This window comes from Sceloporus occidentalis, unplaced genomic scaffold (assembly GCF_023333645.1).
Source record: "Sceloporus occidentalis isolate IW3139 unplaced genomic scaffold, rSceOcc1.0.p SCAF_1, whole genome shotgun sequence".
Taxonomy (NCBI): Eukaryota; Metazoa; Chordata; class Lepidosauria; order Squamata; family Phrynosomatidae; genus Sceloporus; species Sceloporus occidentalis.
This window is the reverse complement of record NW_028316981.1, coordinates 125646867-125669000: the sequence shown is the minus strand read 5'-3', so window position 1 is coordinate 125669000 and position 22134 is coordinate 125646867. Positions and strand designations below refer to the sequence as shown.

Here is a 22134-nt window from a genome sequence, read left to right as displayed (position 1 = left end):
TAAAAATCAACACTGGAATTTTCTGTGCCTCAATTCATATAATTATGATTGTTCATTTTAGATGAAAACTACCCTCCTGGTAGCTTAGTACACCAGTTTGTATAGAAATACTTTTCATCCAGCAAAATACACAGCAGTTAAGAAAAGCACAGACTGGCCACAAAGTAATAGTACAATCCTACACAAATTTATTCAGAAGTACATCCCATGTGCTATATTTTAACTATAGATGCATGAAACAGTTGTGTTAACTGCTTTAAAACTGGGGATGCTATTATATTTTGCTAGGAAAGTTTTACTGTAAAAAGCATATTGTCATTTTGCAGTGCAAAGCAACATGAATGGAAAATGTACAGTTAGGAACTTCTGGATAAAGTATGTCCTCTACCCACTGCTAATACTTTCACTCTGTTTGATGAAATTGGTCTTTTTTTACATGCCTCTATATGGCCACATATCTGCTTCTCTACTTTTAAAAATTCAAAACTGGCAGATTTCAATTTTCTCTTTTCTTGTGAATGTTCTAATATGACGATGGACTTTTAATTTTTTTAAAGGGCAGGCAAAGATATAATCAACTTGCTTACTACAACATAGCTATAAATGGCTACGCAACCATTTTTAAGAACATTAATACGCACACACTCGGCTGCTATTGCAGCATTCTTTTTGGTGATATTGATCTGGCCGACGAGCCCTCATTAGGGTGGAGCATTTAGAAGGGCATGCTGTGATTAAAATATTGTGATGTGGCATTATTGCATAACGTAAGATCATGCTATTGTCATCTACCTACCATTTTGCAAGAACAGGACTTCTGGATTTTATTCCAGTTCATATTTTCCAGTGGCTCCTCCCTTCTGAACTTTTAATCTTTGAAACTAAAATATATGCTCTTATGAAAATAGAAATGTATGCTTGATAAAAGATGCAGATAAAGTGAATAAAAGTACAGATTGTGTAGTGGTTGAAATAGCCTATTGAGGGAGGGGTATTAAGATTCACAAATGTGGCAAACATTAGGTCCCAACTTTTCTAACAATACGAATGAATTCTTTTTAAAAAGTAGCTTGACACCATTTTCAGTTGAGATAGTTGTCTGTTTACTCATTTTTGAAAGTCTAATATAAAAGTGTAAATTCATAGAAAAGTTACTCCCCCCCCCCACGCTTTCCCATATGTAAAATATGCTTTTTATTTTGAGGATGTATTTAAGAAAATTAAAATAATAGAATGCTGTTCTGAGCTTGAATCAAAAGTAATGAAGAGTCCTGTCGTACCTTAAATAATAAGAGATTTATTATGATGTGTACTTTCATAGGCTACAGCCTGTTTCAGCAGGTGGAATGGGCTGTAGTCCATGGAAGTTTGTGCCACAGTACGTTTCTTAGAAGTCAACGTGTGACAGGACTGTTTGTGTTTTTTGCTGCAACAGAGTAATCTGGTTTACCCTCTGGGAAACAGTAAAATTATGAAATCCAAGGAAAGTTATGGTTTCTCATTTGCATCTTTAAAGCAGGTCAAACCTCAGTGGAATAGAATATAATTTTTAAAAGGAAGCTAAAATAAACACTGAGAACAATCAGTTCTCAGTATGTTTTTCAGTCTAAATATTGCCATATCAGTGCTTCAAAAGTGAACAAATAACTGCACTCAACAAGACATTTTTCAATAGATTAAGTTTGTATTCTCTTTCTTAAATATCAAAAGCTTCTGAAGGAATGCACCTGTGCCTAGAGGAGGAGTTGTCTTTCCTTTCAAGGAAAATGTAAAGGCAACCAAACAAATACAGGTAACTACCATTCCCTCTGTTAATTGATTGCTTTTAGACTTTTTCATATATTGGTTGCTGATTTAAAATCCCACTTACCTGAGAATTGAGGAGGAGAGGTCCAGTTGTTCAGGGTTGTTAAACTGTTGCTGTCAGTGCTGAGGGAGAAGTACCTGTCCGCTGCTTGATTAAGTGAAACTGAAGGAGGTTGTTTCAATGGGAGGGACTTAAAAGTGTAGGAGTTGAGCCCTGAGGCTGTAGAGATGCACCTGATATTACTTCAGCCTGAAGCTACAGTTCATGTGTTTCCATCTACTGCTTTCATTTGATGTTACCTCAGCATCTGAGCTATCAAGCAGAACACTTGTCGTGTTTGTGCCCTCTAACAAGCAAGTTTTTGTTTCTCCCACTAAGTTAATAATCTCCTGTCACAGGGAATGGAACACAGTACAGACATGTTTCTCAGTTTAGGATCTTTTAAATCATTTCTCAGCAAGAGGCAGATCGTAATGAAGACTTTAAATGGTCATTAAACAGTAGAAGAAATTACAGGCTGCAGCAATACAGGGCAGTTCTTGATTTGGATTTTCTAGTCCTTGTAGTTATGTGAGAATACCTGTCTGCTGCGGCATTCCTCTCCTTTCCTCCTTCCGCCCCCCCCCCCACCCGCTTGTCCTCATGGTAGCTTCTGTCTGGGAACGATGAGATTGAACGAACTGAAAGCCTAGTTGTTGTAGAAACTTGTCAAAGTTTGCTTGTAATCAGCAGTGAAAAATATTGTAAATGAAAAGGAGTCGCCTTAGTTGAAATCACATCTCAGTTTTCTTCACAACTAGATTTTCCATCATTGTGCATGCTGGATGATACTTGCACTATTATTGTTTTATTTTGTGTCTTGTGTAACAGTGGGGTAGCAGTTCATTTTTATTGTTTCAAAAAAAGCTATGGAGTCATGCCATTCTCTCCCCTTCTTCCTCCTGTCTGTATTTTTGCTGCCAGCATTTATTCTTTCTACATGCATCCTGGCAGCTGTCCTGTCTGCTTTTCTGAGGCTAAATGGGAAGGAGCCACATGTTCAGCATCCATAGTGTAACCTTTATAAAAGCCTTATAGTGTTGGCCATATGTTTTGGGATCCAGGTGTTTGCCCCCCTGGAATTGAAGAGGAGCTTGGCTGCAGTTATTACTTAGCAAAGCTGACTAAGTGAGTTCTGAATTACAAGGCTGTTGTGATTAATTAAGGCTAAGTGTTTTTGTTGATTTTCTGATAGTTCTATAGGTTTTTAGTTCAACCTACAGCCTGAAGTACAGATTAGAATCTGGACTTCTGCTTTGCTAAACACTAATTATGCAGAATGTAGATTTAAGTTTGAAAAAAATATGTGGTTGTCCCTTTTCTGTGTTTTCACAAGAATATTGCTTAAGAGGGTTTTTCAGTAAGTTCCATGTATATACACAAGGCATTCCCATTACCAATCTTTTGAAAGCAGGCTACTGTGTATGTTGGAGGAGGCCATAATTTTATTACTGAAGCTTCTGAACTACTACTCTCTAATTCCTGTGTAGTGTATAACTGGTAAGGTTGATGGGAATTTTCATAGAATTGTAGAGCTGGAAGAGACCACAAGGGCCATCCAGTCCAACCCCCCTGCCATGCAGGAACTCCCAATCAAAGCAACCCTGACAGATGGCCATCCAGCCTCTGTTTAAAGACCTCCAAGGAAGGAGACTCTACTACACTCCGAAGAAGTGTGTTCCACTGTCGAACAGCCCTTACTTTCAGGAAGTTCCTCCTAATGTTCAGGTGGAATCTTTTTTCCTGCAGTTTGCATCCATTGTTCCACATTCTAGCCTCTGGAGCAGCAGAAAACAAGCTTGCTCCCTCTTCAATATGACATCCCTTCAAATATTTAAACAGGGCTATCATATCACCTCTTAACCCTCTCTTCTCCAGGCTAAACATCCCCAGTTCCCTAAGTCATTCCTCAAAGGGTATGGTTTCCAGACCCTTCACCATTTTAGTTGCCCTCCTTTGGACATGCTCCAGTTTCTCCACAACCTTTTGGAATTGTGGTGCCCAGAACTGGACACAGTATTCCAGGTGGAGCCTGACCAAAGCAGAATACAGTGGCACTATTACTTCCCTTGATCTAGACACTATACTTCTATTGATGCAGCCTAAATTTGCATCAGCCTTTTTAGCTGCCGCATCGCACTGTTGACTCATGTTCAACTTGCGGTCTACTTGGACTCCCAGATCCCTTTCACATGTAGTTTCATTCAGCCAGGTGTCCCCCATCCTATATCTGTGCATTTCATTTTTTTTGCTCTAAGTGCAGTACCTTACATTTCTCTGTGTTGAATTTCATTTTGTTAGCTTTGGCCCAGCTTTCTAGTCTATTCAAGTCATTTTGAATTTTGATCCTGTCCTCTGGGGTATTAGCTACTCCCCCTAATTTGGTGTCATCTGCAAATTTGATAAGTATACCCCCAATTTTGTCCTCCAAGTCATTCACAAAGATGTTGAATAGCACTGGGGCCAGGACAGAGCACTGTGGGACCCCACTGGTCACTTCTCTCCAGGACAAAAAGGAGCCATTGTTGAGCACCCTTTGCGTTCGACCAGTCAACCAATTACAAATTCCTGTAACAGTTGCCTTGTCTAGCCCACATTCTGTAAGCTTGTTTGCAAGAATGTCATGGGAAACTTTGTCAAAGGCCTTACTGAAATCAAGGTATACTATATCCACAGCATTCCCTTCATTTGGAAGGACAGCCAATTGCTAATCTTAATAGGTGTAATGGATTGTGAGTATACAGTATTTCCATGAGAATGTGTCTATCATGCATTTGCACTTGCTGAATGGAATAGCCCTATGGATGTATTTATTACATTGTATGGAATAGCTCTGTGGATGTATATCCACATTCTGCACCATTTGGTTATATGTGACTAGAGTGAGATGGCACCAAAAGTCTCACTATGTAGTATTGGTAGGCAGTAGAATTATTAGACAGCATGGCAAGTCAGGGAATGATCTTTCCACTGCCTTGGCAAAAGAAGACTGCTTTTCCACTACATTGCATTTAAAGACAATGGATTAATTTGTATTTATCGACATTGTAATGGTGACATCCGGTGCTGGGATGCGGTGGCTCAAGTGGTGAAGACGCTGACTCTGTTGACTGCAAGATCGGCAAGTTGGCAGTTCAAGGCACGAGTGCTGCATGATGGGGTGAGCTCCCATCACCTGTTCCAGCCTTGGCCAACCTAGCAGTTCGAAAGCATGCAAATGCAAGTAGATAAATAGGTACCACTTCAGTGGGAAGATAACAACATTTGGTGCAGTCATGCTGGCCACATGACCACCAGAGCAATCTTCAGACAACACTGGCCCTTCGGCTTAGAAACTGGGATGAACACCATCCCCTACAGTTGGTTACGGATAGACATTCATGTCAAAGGACTACTTTTACCTTACCTTAATGGTGACATATGAAATGGCAATCCTACATATTTGTGATTATACGGGCCAAGGCATTGTAGCACCAAGAAAAGTTAACTTTTATGGACTTCACAATTTAAGCGTATAATGTCTATCAATATAGAGAATGAGTTATTGCAAATATCGCTTGATTACTTGTATAATTTCAGAGTTATATTGGCTTCTAAAGGTCAGTGATCAGTATGTGACTCTGGAGCAGGATTCTTATATTGTATGCATCCTCAAACTTGGTTATTCCTGCAGTGTTTTGGACCCTGGTCTCCCAGAGTTCATTACTACTATAGCTTAATAATGAAATAATTTTAAGAAATTGAGAGTAAAATTGGAGCAATTAAACTGTAAAATAATTATAAAAATAATAATCAGATTAAGGCAAATTATGGTAATCTCTAACATTTTAACATTAATTCTTGAGGTGGCTTCTGTGTGTTTGTGTGTAGATAAAGACTTTCTGCTAGAAATTATTCAGTATCTGACAACAGATAAACACATTTTTTACCATACAATTTTTGAATGAATCTAGTAAAATAGTACCTAAATTTTAAAGTTTTAATTACAAAATTTTAGGTACAAAGAACAAAATAAAATCTAATCTGTTTTAGAGTTTCCACAAAGATAGCTACATTGAGACAAGGTGTCCAAGTTTGTATGGCCTTCTGAGAAGCCACAGTGTTGATGGCACAAACAGTAGGCTTAAGAGACTGTTGGACAGAGACTGGCTTGAGCCTCTCCAACTTTACCTTACAATGGGAGAGTTATTTTTAAAAATATCCTTTAATAGTGAGCATTTCTTGTTGAAACCTTATTTAAGCAATTCCATAAATGTGGGCACTCCCTACCCTCGTTCAACTAAATTCTGCCAGGCTCAGTATCCCTGGTAAACCTATTTTTTTACTGACAAATCCAACCACTATTAGTTTGCTTCTCTTTTGGTTGAAAATGGAGAAAACAAATATGCCTGCTAACACTTTTAAATGGACTGGACTAAAGGGTTATTTAGACAAGTAGCAGTTGATATTGGTAAGTCATCTCCTTTGCTCTTCTAATGGCATGTCTTTCTGACCCTGAACATTATCAAGTGATTTGGGGCATATGTTAAGATAACTGCTCTCCAAAGGGACTGATAAAATTTGACAGCTCTCTGTGAACACCGGCCTATTTTGAAGTTCTTTTCTTACCTGGCAATTCTGAGGGAGGCCAGGATACTGATGTTGGCCTCTGGGCATGATCCCAGTGCAGCAAAGAGCTTATTAAAACCCAGCCACTCCCTGGAAGTGGTAGCTGCTAGGCAGACCTGCTCAACTAGGCTGTAGCTGAAATAGAGCAGAACGTGCAGGTGCAGCAGACACTATATTAAACTGGAGGCAATAGAGTAAAATACCTGGATGTGCAAGTTCAGGGAACAGAGCCTTGGAGACAGGATGCTTCTTGTTTTCTTCATTAATGGATATAACTGGTCCTCATAAATTGGTCTAGAAAGGCTGGAAGCTGTTTTTCATTGTTTAGGTGAGTTTATTGTACTCCCATTTAGTGTTGTATAATGATTACATACATGTAGACCAATCACCTGACAGGTGTCACCCTTCAAAGAGGACGAGCACAATAGTTATATTGGAAGCGATGTAATTCCAAGCTTGATGCAATGCTGATTGTTATCATTGTTATCCTCCTAACAACATTTTATATGAATTGATGTCAGCATGTTTTTGAACGCCATTTGGAGTCATATTTTTATTTAAGGCTTCTGACAATATACAATTGCCCTTCTCTTCCATATTATTTATTTTTTTACTTTTATTTGTCCAAAAACATGTTTTTTTTTAATTTATATACCGCTATTCCAAAGATCATGTTAAAATATTACAATACAATTCAAAACAATTAAAATCATCTAAAACATTATAAAGTTATATAAAAGATATACAAAAGTTAAAAGATATTCTGCACAAATATTTACCATCCCCACCCCAAAAGCAAACCTTGATTTTGCTGTTTTATATCAGGGATGCTATTTTACTACACCATTGTATATAATGGGTCTTGAGCATTTACAGATTTTGGTATTCATGGGGAGGTCTTGGAATCAAATCCCAGTAGATACCTACTGTATTTTGCAAATGATGTTTTCATAATCTCTGCTATCATAGTTAGACTTGTACAGGCTGAGTCTCCTTTATCTGATATGCTTGGGATTAGAAGTGTTTTGGATTTAGGACTTTTTTGGATTTTGAAATACCTGCATTTGGATACACAATCTTGGAGATGAGATCCAGATCTAAACACAAAATTCATCTGTATTTCATATATACTTTATACTCACAGCCTCAAGGTGAATTTTTTTCCAATATTTGTAATAATTTTGTGCATGAAACAGAGATTGTGTAAACCGAACCATTAGAAGTCAAAGGTGTCACTAGCTTAGCCATCCATGAAAAAAGTTTTGCTTTGTGGAGTATTTTGCATTTCAGAACTCTGGAAAAGGGAGACTTAACCTGTATTAAATTCTGATGACTTGCATTGTCACAGACATAAAACTTTTGGGGGTGGAATTTAGATAAATTTCAGTTATATGCTTCTTTTGTGTTGTTCTCTGTAAATAACATTTTCCAATTAATGCATTCTTTTGCACTCTCCAGAGATTCATTTTCAGTGACAGTGTCACTCCATATAAATGCAGCAACTGATTTAAGATTATCTATATACAAGCAAAGATTTGCATGGTCTCTTCTGAACTGTCCCTTTTCAATTTTACTTGCACAATTGTTGACTAACCCCTTCTGAGACACTCTTTTGTCCTTCGTAATGACATCTAATCTGCTCCTATGGTGGCATGTTACATGTCTGAGCAAGTGTACTAAACAATTGAGTTTTCTATGCAGTTTGTGGGGCAAAATATAGGTTGAGGTTTGACACATCTGAAATGTTTGACTCATGGAAGATAAAGATTTAATGGTAAATTCTGGATCACTCCCTCTTACTTTGCCAAACGTTTTCTAGCATCTTAGGCAGAGGTATTTTCCAGTTTTGCCAGTTGTGTTGCCTGGAAGTAAAGTTGGTAACTTTTGGTACATGCAGTGTAATGCAATGTAATGTAATGTTTGTGTAATGGGATGCAGTGGCTCAGCGGTTAAGACGCTGACTCTGATGATCACAAAGTCAGCAGGTTGGGAAGGCCCACGTGCTGCAAGACGGAGTGAGCTCCTGTCACTGGTCCCAGCTTCTGCCAACTTAGCAGATCGAATGCACGTAAAAGTGCAAGTAAATAAATATTTACTACTTTGGTGGGAAGGTAACAGCATTCTGTGCAGTCATGCTGGCCACATGATCATAGACTTGTCTTCAGAGAACGCTGGCTCTTCCACTTAGTAACGGAGAAGAGCACCATCCCCTACAGTTGGACACGACTAGACAACCTTGTCAAAGGGGAATACCTTTACCTTTAGTATTTCTGTAAGCAGTTACAGCTTGCTTTTTCGTGTTCTTATGCTCTGTATTAAGATGTATTACAAATGCAAAATTTTCACATCTCAAAGGATCACTGATTTCAAGATTTCTGGTGGCACTGGTGGGACTCTAAATTTGACAGGGAAATTATGAACAGCATTGAGATATGCCTTGCTTCTTAAATACAGCAGTGGGAATATATCCTTCTTATCTTTGTTATTATCTTCAGAATGGAGTTTGTAAACATACATCATTGGTTCAGATTTTGGTTTGTGGCTAGTAGGTCTGCACATCACAAGTCAGATTCCAACAACCAATTCGTTGTGATGCACAAGTTTATTCATAACATCAATGAGGAAGAAAGTGACTAAATGATAATATAATATATGACATGTTAAATTTCTGTCAGAGTGTACAAACACTTAACAAATAAACCCTAACTTACTAGCAGAGACTTTTTGCCATCTGCTGTTTCTTTGGTACTTCCAAGTATTTAACATTGTGGTTTACCATATATACTCGGCTATAAGTCTAAAAATTTATGCCCAAATATTGACCTCAAAATCCCAGCTCATGGCAAAATCCATAACTTTGGCCCCCAAAACCTGCCCTCGACTTATACATGAGATTGATTTATAGTCGAGTATATATGGTAGTTCCTTAAATCATAAAATGGTTTAGAAAAAAACAGAATTTGGAATTACAATAAATGGTTTGGTTACGGAGGTTTTGAAATGCCTTACTCTTAAATGTACAATATTCTTTTCTTCATGAATTTATGGTAACTGATTCATGGTTAAAAATGAATTGACATGCTAACATTTGGTTGTGGCCCATACATTGCCTATGCATGATCAATGTGTGTTCAGGTAATGGTTTTGTTAGTCTCCAAAATTATGTAGATCTTTCCATGTGACGTTTTTCATCTGGGCAAAGAAAGAAAGAAAGAAATTTAAAATAGTCCCTGGAAACTTCCTCTCCATTCATTTTTCTTATTCTGCTACAGCTTACATTGAAGTACTAAACCTTTGTACAACTTTCATTCTGTATACCTTGCCATTTATAACACAGCAAGATATCACTGCCAATTTGAACAAGAGTATCTAGAAAGGATTGTAAGTCCTAAGGTAAGAGTAGGCAACTTAGTATGCCTTCCAGATGTTTTGGAATAAAACTGTCCAAGCCTCAACCAATATAGCTCTTGGACTGGATCGTGGTAATTGTTATTGAAAGCACCTAAAGGGCACTAAGATACTCATTACCAAAATGTTCATGTAAAATTTGGAATCCTGTCTTGAACAATCCCACAAGGACTTCTGTGGATATAGTAATAAAATACCTGTAGTGTTAAAACAGAACTGAGGAGGGGAAAATGACTGGAAACATTAGCTACTGCATGATCAAGTTAAGAAAATACAGACGTCTCAGTTGCACTAGCATTGATACTTTAGAATCTGTTGCAGATACGAATTTTTGTATAAAAGTGCTTTAAAATATATTCAGTAGTAAATTATACATATAAATATATATGCACGCACACACACACACACACATATAAATTGCACATAAGATTGTGTTAACACCCTGAAATGATGGGCTTTCTGTCTTTTTTTCTTTTAAATTTCATTTATTGAACAAAACTGTTCCCATCAGTCTCATGTGTAGAACTTTGTTTCTCACACATAAAGATGGATTATATAAAAATATCACCAGTGCCAACTTCGTAGTCTTCTTATTCCTCTCCCTTCCATACATAAGACAAAGTAGTCTTTCTGCTTTTGCCTGAGATAATTTCCAGAGAGGTTTGGTGCTACACTGTGTATTTGAGAATGCTTTGATGTAACAGTTTTAAATTGCCTTCCTTTACATGTGAAGTAAGAAGTGATCAGAGGAAGGAGCAGATATAAACCTTTATATTCAGTGGCATGTTTTCAGGAAAGCATGGTTTGTTGTGATGCCTCTAAGTGCAATCAATGAACTGGAGGGACACCTTCCCCCCAACACATTGCTTGAGGTGTCAGTGGGTACTGTTTGCTCTACTCTAGTTCATTGTGAATGAATACTTCCTGCTTATTACTGCTTGATGTAGGTAGAACAGATGTGCCACACTTGTAGCCCACTGAGCCAAATGCAGTCCATTAGTGGCATTGGAGGTGCTTCAGAATCCCATTGTTCTTGCACCCCCAGGCCACCTCAGGGGGAAAAAACCCCAAAATTAATTGCTGCACTGGTAGTTTACCACACTTGGCTGGAGGCCAGGGGGTTGCATATGGCCACATGAATTACATGTATGTGTGACTTAGAGAACATTTTCTGTGCATTTAGGCCTAGTTATTAACCCTCTCTTTTTTTTTTAAAAAAAAAATCCATTTTTCTTTTGGCTTTGATACTTTTCTTTCAAACTTTGATACTTTTCTTTCATTTTACTTTTTAAAGGTGCTTAAGATTGACTATTGCTCCAAAATTGAATTAAAGAACCTAATATTAGGATGCTTTTTTCATTGCATTAAAAAAGGAGCCTTCCAAACTCCTCACTAATGGGAAGACAGAAATTGTTTCTCTGTTTTTGCAGGACTTAAAGCAAAGTGTGCTGTTGCAACCTGTAGTTAATGTTAAGGAGGGTGCGATAAAACAGGTGCTCATTAGTACCTCTAGGCTACAGCTACAGGTGACTGCATTTCTAAAAAATAATATGCAGAAACTCAACAGGTGGATCTGGCTTATGATGATTCTCTAAATTGCAATACATATGATATGCTAATTACATAGAAATTCCTTCTGTTTGAAAATTTCTTACAGTAACTTGTATTTGGTTGCTGAAAATTGATTTCTTGTACCTCCCACCCCATGTTTGTGACAGGGGAACTAAAGCAACGTTTGATTTTCAAACTAACTTTGACACGACTCTAAATGCATCTAAGGAAGTAGACTGAAGTCCGTGAAGGCATATTCTGCCAACTTCTTTATTTCAGTTAATCTCATCAAAGGTGCTACAAGATCTCTCTATATTTTGACATGACTGTTCAGTATAATACTGGTTTAAGAGAGTATTGGAGAAGGACTTGTTAAGGAACATTTTTTGGTCTGAGTATTTCACTGACAGAGAGCCTGCATGGCATAGTGGTTTGCATGTTGGACTACGACTCTAGAGACCAGGGTTCAAATCCCATCTTGGCCATGAAATCCACTGGGTGACCTGGGGTGAGTCTCACACTCTCAGCCCCAGGGGAAGGCAATGGCAAACCATCTCTGAACAAATCTTGCAAAGAAAAGCCCATGATAGGTTTGCCTTAGGTTGCCATAAGTTGGAAATGACTTGAAGGCACACAACAACAACAAAATTTCACTGTCAAATTAAAAATACCTAATGAATGTATTGCACAATGTTAGTGTATTTTACTGTAAAGGCCTGGGCAAACTATGACTGAAATCTTGTTGATAATACTGCACAGGCCTAACTGTGCCAGCTTAAGTAGTGGCAGCAAGAGTATAAGGCCACAGGGCAGAGGGCTTGAAGGAAGTAAAATATAAATCACTGGAGAAGTAGGTTAGTCCGAACTAGCAGGTTTGGTCTGTCTGCCCTGGCCATTGCTACATTGCTTTGGAAGAGTGCCATTGCTAACCTAGTCAGCAACAGGATGCCATCTACTGTACTTATGCATATAATCCTCTCATGAGAATCTCACATATTTACACAAATCATGTTTTATTTCTTTCCACCTCTAATATACAAATGCATGTAGGGGCACATGCCTTGCCAGTATCTTCTGTAGAGGCTGAAATTCCTCCTAGTGGATAACAGCATAATGGACTAGTGAAGAAATTTGTATTGCATGATAAAGCATAAGTATTATGCCTTCTGAAACAGCTTATTCTTTCACGCCAGCATTCATTGGGCAAAAACCCTTACTGCTAAAAGGTTTTGGGATCTGTAGGGCCTGACATTAAGAACAGTATACAAATATCTGTTCAGGCAAGAAGGATTTGGGAGTTTCTCTCAGTTCTTCATCTCTGCCTCTCTTCTTCTCTGGATCTGTAAACGGTTCCTGTCCATGCAATGTACCTCATTAGTTGTATTTGCTTAAGCCAGGGGTAAGGATTGTGCAACCCTCTTTGTGTTGTTTTCAACATCTTGAGGGCCACACAATTCGCATCTTAGTTCTGCTTTAAAAATCCCATTATGTTCCAGCCTGTCTGACCATGAGAAGTTTACCCTTTCATTGGTGAGAGGCAGAGAATGGGGAGAGCCTGATACCTCAACCAGTGGAGACTGAACTGGCACAATTTTATGTAAGACTGACTATAGTTCCTTCTTGGGAGTTGAATCTCTCCTTTAAGAGGGATTGGTTCTTTCTGAGACAAGAACTATACACATAATGTTATTGGCAGCTCTATATCATTTCTGCTGTTTATTAGAGGAGTTGTATTGGTAGAGAAAGCTGCCACTAATATTTGTCCATGGAAGCTCATAGTCAGATGTCTGGGCAGAAGAAGAATTGATTTTTTTCATTTCAAATGCAGAAATAAAATTACCTCTCTTTTTTCCTTTCTTCCTGTCCCCTTTATGTGGAGGAAGAATTGCTATGCTTTAAAAAACAATCAAGAAACGACCCTTTTTTCTGGTGTGGAATGGCTTTTGTAATTTTTGACCATTGCTGCTGCCTGATATGATACCTCTTACCTCTTTGATGTTGCATATGATGTTCTTTCTTTCTTTCTTTCTTTCTTTCTTTCTTTCTTTCTTTCTTTAACCAGCCTATCCCCTGATTATATTTATAATATCAGTAGCAGGATTGTTTAATCTTCACAAGAAAAAAAAAAGGTAAATTTTCAAAAGCTGCCCCCAGGGCCTTTTTCCGTGTTCCTGTATAACCAGTTAAATCCATTTTTTCACGTTTATTCAACACAGTTGAGAACAGGTTAAACTACATTTTTCAAGACTGTGTTACTGCTGTTAGTTTTTCTTTCTGTCACAAAATGTAGAAGAAAATACCAAGCTATTAGTTCTGCTATATGGCTTTCCCATGTAGAGTCGTTTTGTACTTTTTAAAAAATGCACTTCATCTATATGAGGTGTACTTCATACTTTAACATGGGTGTATTCAGATGTTCTTCCCCTCCCCTCAAAATGCTGATTGCTATTATTATTGTTATTGCTGCTGTTGTGATTTGTGCTGGACTGGTTCTAGCCTTTTCCAAGAGGAAGATGTTCCACGTTAATGCAGCATTGTTTAGTGCAAAAGACACAGCTGTTGAGAGGACCACTATTCTGTATTCAGCAACACAGTGGTGGGTGGGGGATCTTATCCTGCCTATCTCTTTCTTTTGCTTATACAGGTAAGGGGTTGGAAGAGGCTAGTCTTGCTTGAGAGAGGCTCTATTCACACTAGTATTTGCGTGCACTGTAATGGAAAAATAAAGCTGCTTCGGGTCACTTTGGAGGTATGCTGTTTAAATGGCACACACATCTTAAGAGTCCAGAAGCTGCACCAAAGCTGCACTCCAGTCCAGGTTTCTGGCCTCTTAGGACACAGGAATCAATTAAACAGCATACCTCCAAAGTGACCCGAAGCAGCTTTATTTTGACCTGTCTGTTCAGGCCCTGAGTCTGAAAGAGAATGACATGTCTAAACCCAGCCAGTGAGATGAAATTAAAATCAATGAGTTTCTTATTTATTGTTCAGTCTCTTTGCCACTACACTGCATCATGCCAGTGAGAAGGAATGTGTTTTAATGGAACATGTTACAGGCCTTTTCCCCACCTTATGCTCACCAGGGAACACAATTGGGACTGGAAATCTTGACAAAGGAGGGGAAGTGTAAAACCTAAGTGACTTCTCTTTTCCCCACAGGCTGTTGTTTTTGTAGGCTGCATCAGTTGATTAAATTACATACAGTTCAGTAAGCAGTATGTTTAAACTATACCTGAGTGGGAGATGCCAAGGGGAAGCCTTTTAGGGAAACCTGTACAGTTGGTAGGCTTTGGCAATTTACCATTGGAACAGTATGAAAGATTTCATTCACAAGCTTTTTTAGCCTTGCCAAGAAAAAAGAAGTCCCAAGACTAATAGGGCTGCTGTTTACTATACCTGTTGAGTATCCCTTACCAGGAATTCCAAAATCCAAAATACTCCCAAATCCAAAACTTTTAGAGCTATATACTTGTATTGTATTTGTGAGGCTGGAGAAAGATGTGAGGATCTGTGAAATGGTTGGAGGCGTGGATTTGTGTCAAGCACTATGCTTTGATTCTCACCATTTCACAGCTCCTCAGTCTCTCTCCAGCCTTATTATGTCTCATTATGTGTATGCAAATATAGGTATTCCAAAATTTGGAAAAATCTGAAATGCAGAACACTTCTGGTCCCAAGCATCTCAGATAAGGGATAGTCAACCTGTATAGTTAAAACTATTGCATAGTGTGAAAACAATATTTTGTAGACTATTAATAATTTTCTACTGTCTAGTGTCTTTGGGAGCTAAAGTATCTATGGCCCAGAACAGATGGGCCAAATGAAGTGGTTTCTGGCTGCTTTGGAGGCATGTTGTTCAAATGGCACATGCCTCCAAACCAGTCTGAAGCTGCGCTAAAGTTGCGCTCCAGTCCTTTGGGCTGGAGCAAAAAGAAGCTGGTATCATCTGGATCCTGGTGGCATGGGTTGGGTCCTGTGACTATGGCCTGCTTAGGGAGCAGGCCGTGCAGTCGGTGCAATCCCAACCCTCTTGCAGCCAGAGTGGACTCAGGCTGTTCTTTTGTGCCCATTTGCGCCTGCCTTATGTCCTCTTTGAATCTCATTTGTAGCAGTTACATGATAGGATGAATCAACCAATCAAATGTAACTATTTTATCTGAGGTGATGTCTCATTTTAAATTTTACTATGTATCAAGTTATGCCTACACTGGTCACACTGACACAAATGAATAAGACAGAATTCCAGAGAATCCTGACTTGAATACTTCATGACTAAGCTTGCTCTTAATTGCTCTCACTTGACTCCTCCCATTAGTATGAATTGCTTCAATAACCAGGAACTCACCAGAAGGAAAAACCATAACATTACATCCAAAGTACAGTGGGCCCTTGGTATCCATCGGGGTTTGGGTCCAGGACCAGCTGTGGATACCAAAATCTTTGGATGTTTAAGTTTCATAAAATACAGTGGCATAATAAAATGGTGTCCCTTATATAAAATGGCAAAATCAAGGTTTGCTTTTGGAATTTATATATTTTTTTTAATATTTTCACACCATGGATGGTTGAATCCATGGATAAAAAATGTGTAGATACAAAGGGCTGACTGTACACATTTGGCTTGTTGCTCCCAAGCTAGGAATTGCAAGCTCGCTTCACAACCCTGGATGCAGACTCCACCACAATGCAGGTGTCTCAATTCAAATATAATGTTAAGCCCGTCTTTTCTTGGTCAGTCCCTGGTTATTGAAGTCACTTCCACCGGCAAGGGAAGCCATGCTGCAGGGGGCAATCATATATGCTTGCTCATGAATGAAAAACCAAGTTTGTCCAAAATTCCTGTGAATTGTTTTTTTTCCCCCCAAATGTGAGCTGTTGCATATTTTTAACCAAAAATGTACCCTTCATAGAATTTGACTTTTTCAATATTGAGCTCAATCTAGTCAAGTACTGGCTAAACAAATGTTTCTAGGTCGGTAATTTTCAAGTTTTTGATGTGGCAGATTGGTATCTTATTCCTAAATGTTCCATGGACTAATACCATTTTTGCCATACTATTATTATACTCACACAGATTTCTGGAAACGTACTATAGACTAGCAGCCAATGGCTCAGGAATGGTCACCAATCCACAGACCATGGCTTTGAGTAGCATTGCTACTCCATGTAGGTATTTGCAATCAGGACATAAAGTTGATAATCACCTCATGTTATTTATCTCCAGTATTTAATAGTACAAAACTTGTATTTTTAAATGAAGATACTTTTGTATATCCAATGATGGATTTATCTGCCATGAATTTGTTGAATATTTTAAAACAACTATATATAGGCTATTGTACATCACTACCTTCATAGTCTTTATTTGTTGGGGGGGAGCCTTCTATGGTGTACCCCAAATCTGCTGTAAATTGATTTCATTATACAACAATTTTTACAATGAACAGAAGCTTTTGAAGAATTCTAGGAAATAGTAGTACACATACTGATAAACACTAAAACTTATTTCAGCTGATTTCATTTATTGTGTGGCAGGTAATTAACTAGCAGGACAATCCAATGTATGTTGGGGCTTACTTCCAAATACTTCAAAGTAGATAAACACACTTATGCTTGCATTATAAAAGCCTTGGATTCATGTACAGGCACTTTGTCCAGTATTTATAGATGTACTGAAGTGGCATGTTTCATATTTTGGTAGGTTGAACATATTGACTGTGTGTTCCAAAAAGGAGCATTGTAAATGTAAAAACTATGGCTGTATTTGGAGGTTAAGATAAACCATGCCTTAAATGCAATAAAGCAACTACATGTCTTGCTTACTTCTGTCTTGTTTCTCAGCACAATTGTGTGATAGAATAGCATTACTTTGTTTTTTGCTTGTTAATTAACTGGATCTTTTTCATCCTAATTGATAATCTTAACAGTTGCTTGTTTGGGGGGAAAGTCCAACAATTTCAAGTTGCCTTGCTCCAACAAACCAAAAATTTATCCTGTGTAGAGAGACTGGAGGTACTGCAAAACTGTGATGACTCAAAAACAGAATAGAAAGTTTATGATTACCTTATAGCTGTGCTGCAGGAAAAGATGAGAGAGGAGAACATGTTTCTTTGGGGCTCATTGAGACTCATTTCTTTCCAGGGAAACCAGGACATATCAGGACCTCTGAACACAGATACTCAGTCTTAAGATAAACTTCTCATAGTGAAAGTAGGGTTTTGATCATTTTTACCATTTTTTCTTGAAAGTTTTTTTTCCCATTTTTGTATATCATCTTTTTAAATAGGGGTGACAACTTTCAGGGATAAGGGTGCCCAAATTGACCCCCCCCCCTCAGTACTTCAGAGAGCTGCAGTCCTCATTTCCTCTACATGCCTCCATCTCTAATTTTCTTTCAAATATTTTTTTTCACAGAAATGGCCACCAGGACCCCCTATTATGAGAGACATAATAGGCCATTTCAGGCCATATTTGCTGCCTAATCCTGTTTCAGCTGTGCTGTACAGAACTATAAATGACCAAACAGTCACTTTGTGTTTTGGAAAAAAAAGGATTCTCTTGGATCTAAAACAGGCTTGCCACCCACCAAAAATGGCCTGAATGGCCCATTTGTGTCCTCTGGTGGGTTTTAGGAGGCATGCTTGGCCCTTTTAGTGGCCCTTTCTTCCCAAAATATTTTTGATGGGTTGGGGTGCAGGGTGCTTTGGGAATCTGCACTTTGCACACCCCTCCTGCGAAGGATGGAAACTTGGAATATGATTTATTCCCATGCAGATATAGCTGATACCCATCTAAGTTGCAGGAATCAGAGCATTTCACTTGTAATTTAGTCTCCCTAGCTGGTTTCTTCTGTAATCAGCCACATGAATGCTCATACAGCCATTTAGAATATGGGCAAAATGTGATAAGCAAGATTCTGTCCTCAAAGTAATTCTGGGCCACTTGCAAAACAGTTTTAAAAAATATTTCCTTTGAAATGTGTACACTTCCATGCTGCAAGTCTGAACATGTTATTTTCCTGTTTGTTAGGTGTGTTTTGCTAGGAAAAGTTCAAAAAAGCTAGCCTTCTACTCAAGGTTATCCCTCCTCCATTCCTCCTCCATTATGTTTGTACTGTCTCACACTGATGCAACATAGGGTTATGCCTCCTCAGGTAGTGATATTACCATAGAACAATTAGCAACTGTGCAAACCTTTCATTGACTCTCCACTTCTTTTTTTTCATGCAAGCCTTCACATACAGTTCATAATTCTTATTTCCAATATTTTCCACAGTTGTTCCTGTGATTTTAAAAGGACTGACCTATGATGAGAAACGGGGAGCTTTCAGTGTCGGCTCTAATGTACGGGATTCAGCTTGCTATGTATGTTGGGCTTTTGCTCGTGCCTATGACCCCTTAGAACTGAGACCATTTGTCAAACAAATTGCAAGGTAAGTAACTATAGTAAAATCTTTTTAATTTATGTTTTGCCTTTTTTTTTTTTTTAAGAAAATGGGATTGATTTCAGAAAACACATAGTGGAATAAAATTTCTTCTTTGTGGTCCCTATTCCTCACATAAATGGGTTTTGCACCTGCACAGAGATTCCGTTCTGAATTAGGTAGAGCTAAGTAGCTTGGTGAGAATCCTTCTCGCTCCTGCCCACTGTGCACGTCCCAGCCCCCTAAGTTACTGTCTTCTCAGTTTCTGTGTGTCATTGGTAGAATAACTTTGTCTCGGGTGTTCTCTTGCTCCTTTTTTTCATGGTGCTTCATGTTTCTCTTTCTGTTTCATTGTCTTTCTTTGTCTTTTGCTACCACTATCTAAAAACAACAAAAAACACACCTTTCCCTTTATTTCAGAGTCCTTCTTCCATTCCTCCTCACCTTTCCTCCTTCACCCTTGATTCTATGGTCTCTGCTTCCCTCTTTTAACTTTGCTTTACCTGCAGTCAGAATGTCTCACTTTCGGACACACAGAGTGCCTCTTTTGTTTGGGGAAAGGGTACAGTGTAGAGTAGGGTGCCATTTGTAGGGGCTTTTCAGCTCAAGCCTTGAAGAATTGGTCCCAAAGACTAAAACCTGACTGCTGGGGAAAGTCTCTTCAGGTGGCAGACTGTGCTGTATTGAATCAGCCTCTGTTTCAGCATCAGCAACAGCATTGGAGTCTGCTTTGGTTTCAAAGGCTTGGCAGTATCAATGAACTTACTGGTATTAATGTTTCCAGCAGTTTCTATGGTACTTCCTTCTGCTGCAGCATTCTCAACACCAACCTCTTTGGCCCTATCTCTTTTAAATTCTTGCTTTTGGCTGCTCTTCCAGGGTGAAATCACAGCCAATTTACATTTTATCCAGCCCAGGCTCACTTCTATCTGAAACAGGTTATTCTGCCATTATACCACCTGGTGGAACCACAGATTCCTGGGTTTAACCATCGTTTGTCTGGGCCACACCGTAGAGTTATCAAGTATTCCATCTGTGGGCGTGTTTTGAGGTATTTCTCCATCCAGAGTCCTATTAGAAGAAATTACTGCCTTACTCCAGAAGGGTGCCATAGAGAAGGTTCCAGATTGTCATGTGAGAGATCCACCCTGATACTTCACAGTTCAAAAAAGAGATGGCTGTCTTTGTCCAATTTTGGACCTTTGTGGCATCAATAAATATTACATCAAGCCTTGGAATTTTAAGATAGGGGTACTGCAGTCCATTCTGCCATTCCTTTGCAAAGGTGATTAGTTTTTGGGACACGTATTTCCACATTGGGATAAGGCAATAACATTGCAAGTTCCTCAGATTTGCAGTAGACATTACCAGTAATGTCAGCCATATGCGGGTATTCACTAAGTGTATGACAGTGACAGTGGCAGTGTCTTTCTTCCAGACTTGAAGGGTGCAGATTTGTCCGTATATGGGCAATTTGTCATCCTCTTGGAGCAGGCTCTTTCAGGACATTCATCTGACCTTATCTCTTCTTCAGGATCTGGGTGTAAATGTCAACCCCCAAAAGTCAGTATTGGGGCTGACAAGAGTAATTGACTCTTACAACACTGAACAGCATTATCCAGTGCCAGCAGTGCCACTGTTGTCCAGGGGCAACACTGAACTCTTGTTGAGGTTGGGCTTACTTTCCACTTGGTAGGGCAGGCAACCTCAGTGAAAGGCTAGATTCGACCCTTGTTCATCTTTTATGTCCTGCTGTTGCCATTCAGAGGCTTCTGGGACTTATGACTGCTATCCAAACCATTATATACATAGCTCATCTGAACTTCTTCAACACTGGTTTCTACATCGTTTCTGTTTTTTGCATAGTCATCAGTCCATGAATTTGGAGGTACTAATTACTATACTAGTCACTACTTTTGTGGATGAGATCTCACAATCTTCTCTCTGGCATGCCTTTCTGAATACCTGACCCCATGATACATGGTGACTGTGGATACTTCATTGCCAGCTGGGGTGGGCACACTGTGACAAGGTCACAGTGCATGGTCATTAATCAGATTGAGAATCAAGGGCTTCATGAGGAGCATAACCCCATCTAGTACAGCTGAATCTCTGTTCCTTGGTCTGCCTTTCAACTGACTAGGACCACCTCCATCTTGTCTTGATTATGTTTCAATTTGTTTGCCCTCATCCACTCTATGACTGATGGCAGGCATCGGTTTAGGACTAAAATAGCTTCCTTGGCTTTTAGTGGAAAGGAGTGATATAACTGGATGTCATCTGCATACTGATGGTACCGAACCCTAAATCTCTGGACAACCTCTCCCATTGGTTTCATATATATGTTCCATAGTATGGGGAACAGAGCAGAACCAAACCTTGGGGGACCCAACTGGCCAAGGCGTTGAACAAGAGCCCCCCAGCACCAGGAAGAAATAAAACCACTGTAGAACAGTGCCCCCCCAGTCCCATCCCCAGTAAGGCAACCTAGAAAGATACCATGGTCACTGGTATTGAAAGCCCCTGAGAGGTCCAGCAGAACCAACAGGAACTCACTTCCCTTATCGAGCTCCCAGTGTAGGTCATCTACCAAGGTGATCAAAACTGTCTCTGTCTCATACCCAGGCCTGAAACCATATTGAAACGGCAGTAATGTCACTAGGGTGGTGTGGGGGATTCAGACTGCACCAGGTGACACCCTAAGTGGGGGTGACACCACTGCTCCTCAAATATCTGCTTTTTGGCAGAAGTGGGCTGTGGTATTTACTTGTGCCCCTTTAAAGCACTGTAGAGATGGTGTGAGTGAGTTGAGGCTCAGTGGGAGAAGAAAGGAGAGACCTCAGGTTTTTAAATTAATATATATACACACACACACACACACACACACACACACACACACACACACACACACTTTTAAAAACAAATCTTTAAAAACATCACATCTTATTAAATTTTCAGTTTAAGCACCTGAAACTATGTACATTTAGGGTGTGTATATTATATTCTAATTTAAAGGTAAAATGTAATTTTGCTAGTTGTTTATTTCACATCTGTTGCCATTGCACTCAGTGATATATAGGAATTATGATTTATGAATAACCTTAGTACAAAAAAACATTACTAAGGCTTCAGTATGGTATGATATGGGAAGAGGAGGCCAATGGGAGGGGTGACAACATGAGTTACTGCACTGTGTGATGACAACCTGAGAGACGCCATTGTGAAATGGATCTGCACAATCCATTTCATCCAGAAACCCCTGGAGCTGAGAGGTTAGAACACGCTCCAGAATCTTGCC

General features: G+C 39.1%; 1 protein-coding gene across 4 annotated transcripts in view; it reads left to right on the top strand.

Annotated features, from left to right (window-relative positions):
* The window catches only part of LOC149322093 (tubulin-specific chaperone D-like), a 174061-nt gene that overhangs the window by 61378 nt on the left and 90549 nt on the right, over positions 1-22134 (top strand). For all 4 annotated transcript variants that reach the window (XM_089534330.1, XM_089534340.1, XM_089534350.1 and 1 more), the window contains exon 16: positions 18689-18845. In XM_089534330.1, coding sequence (XP_089390456.1) covers positions 18689-18845 — 157 coding nt within the window. The remainder of the gene's footprint in view (positions 1-18688; positions 18846-22134) is intronic.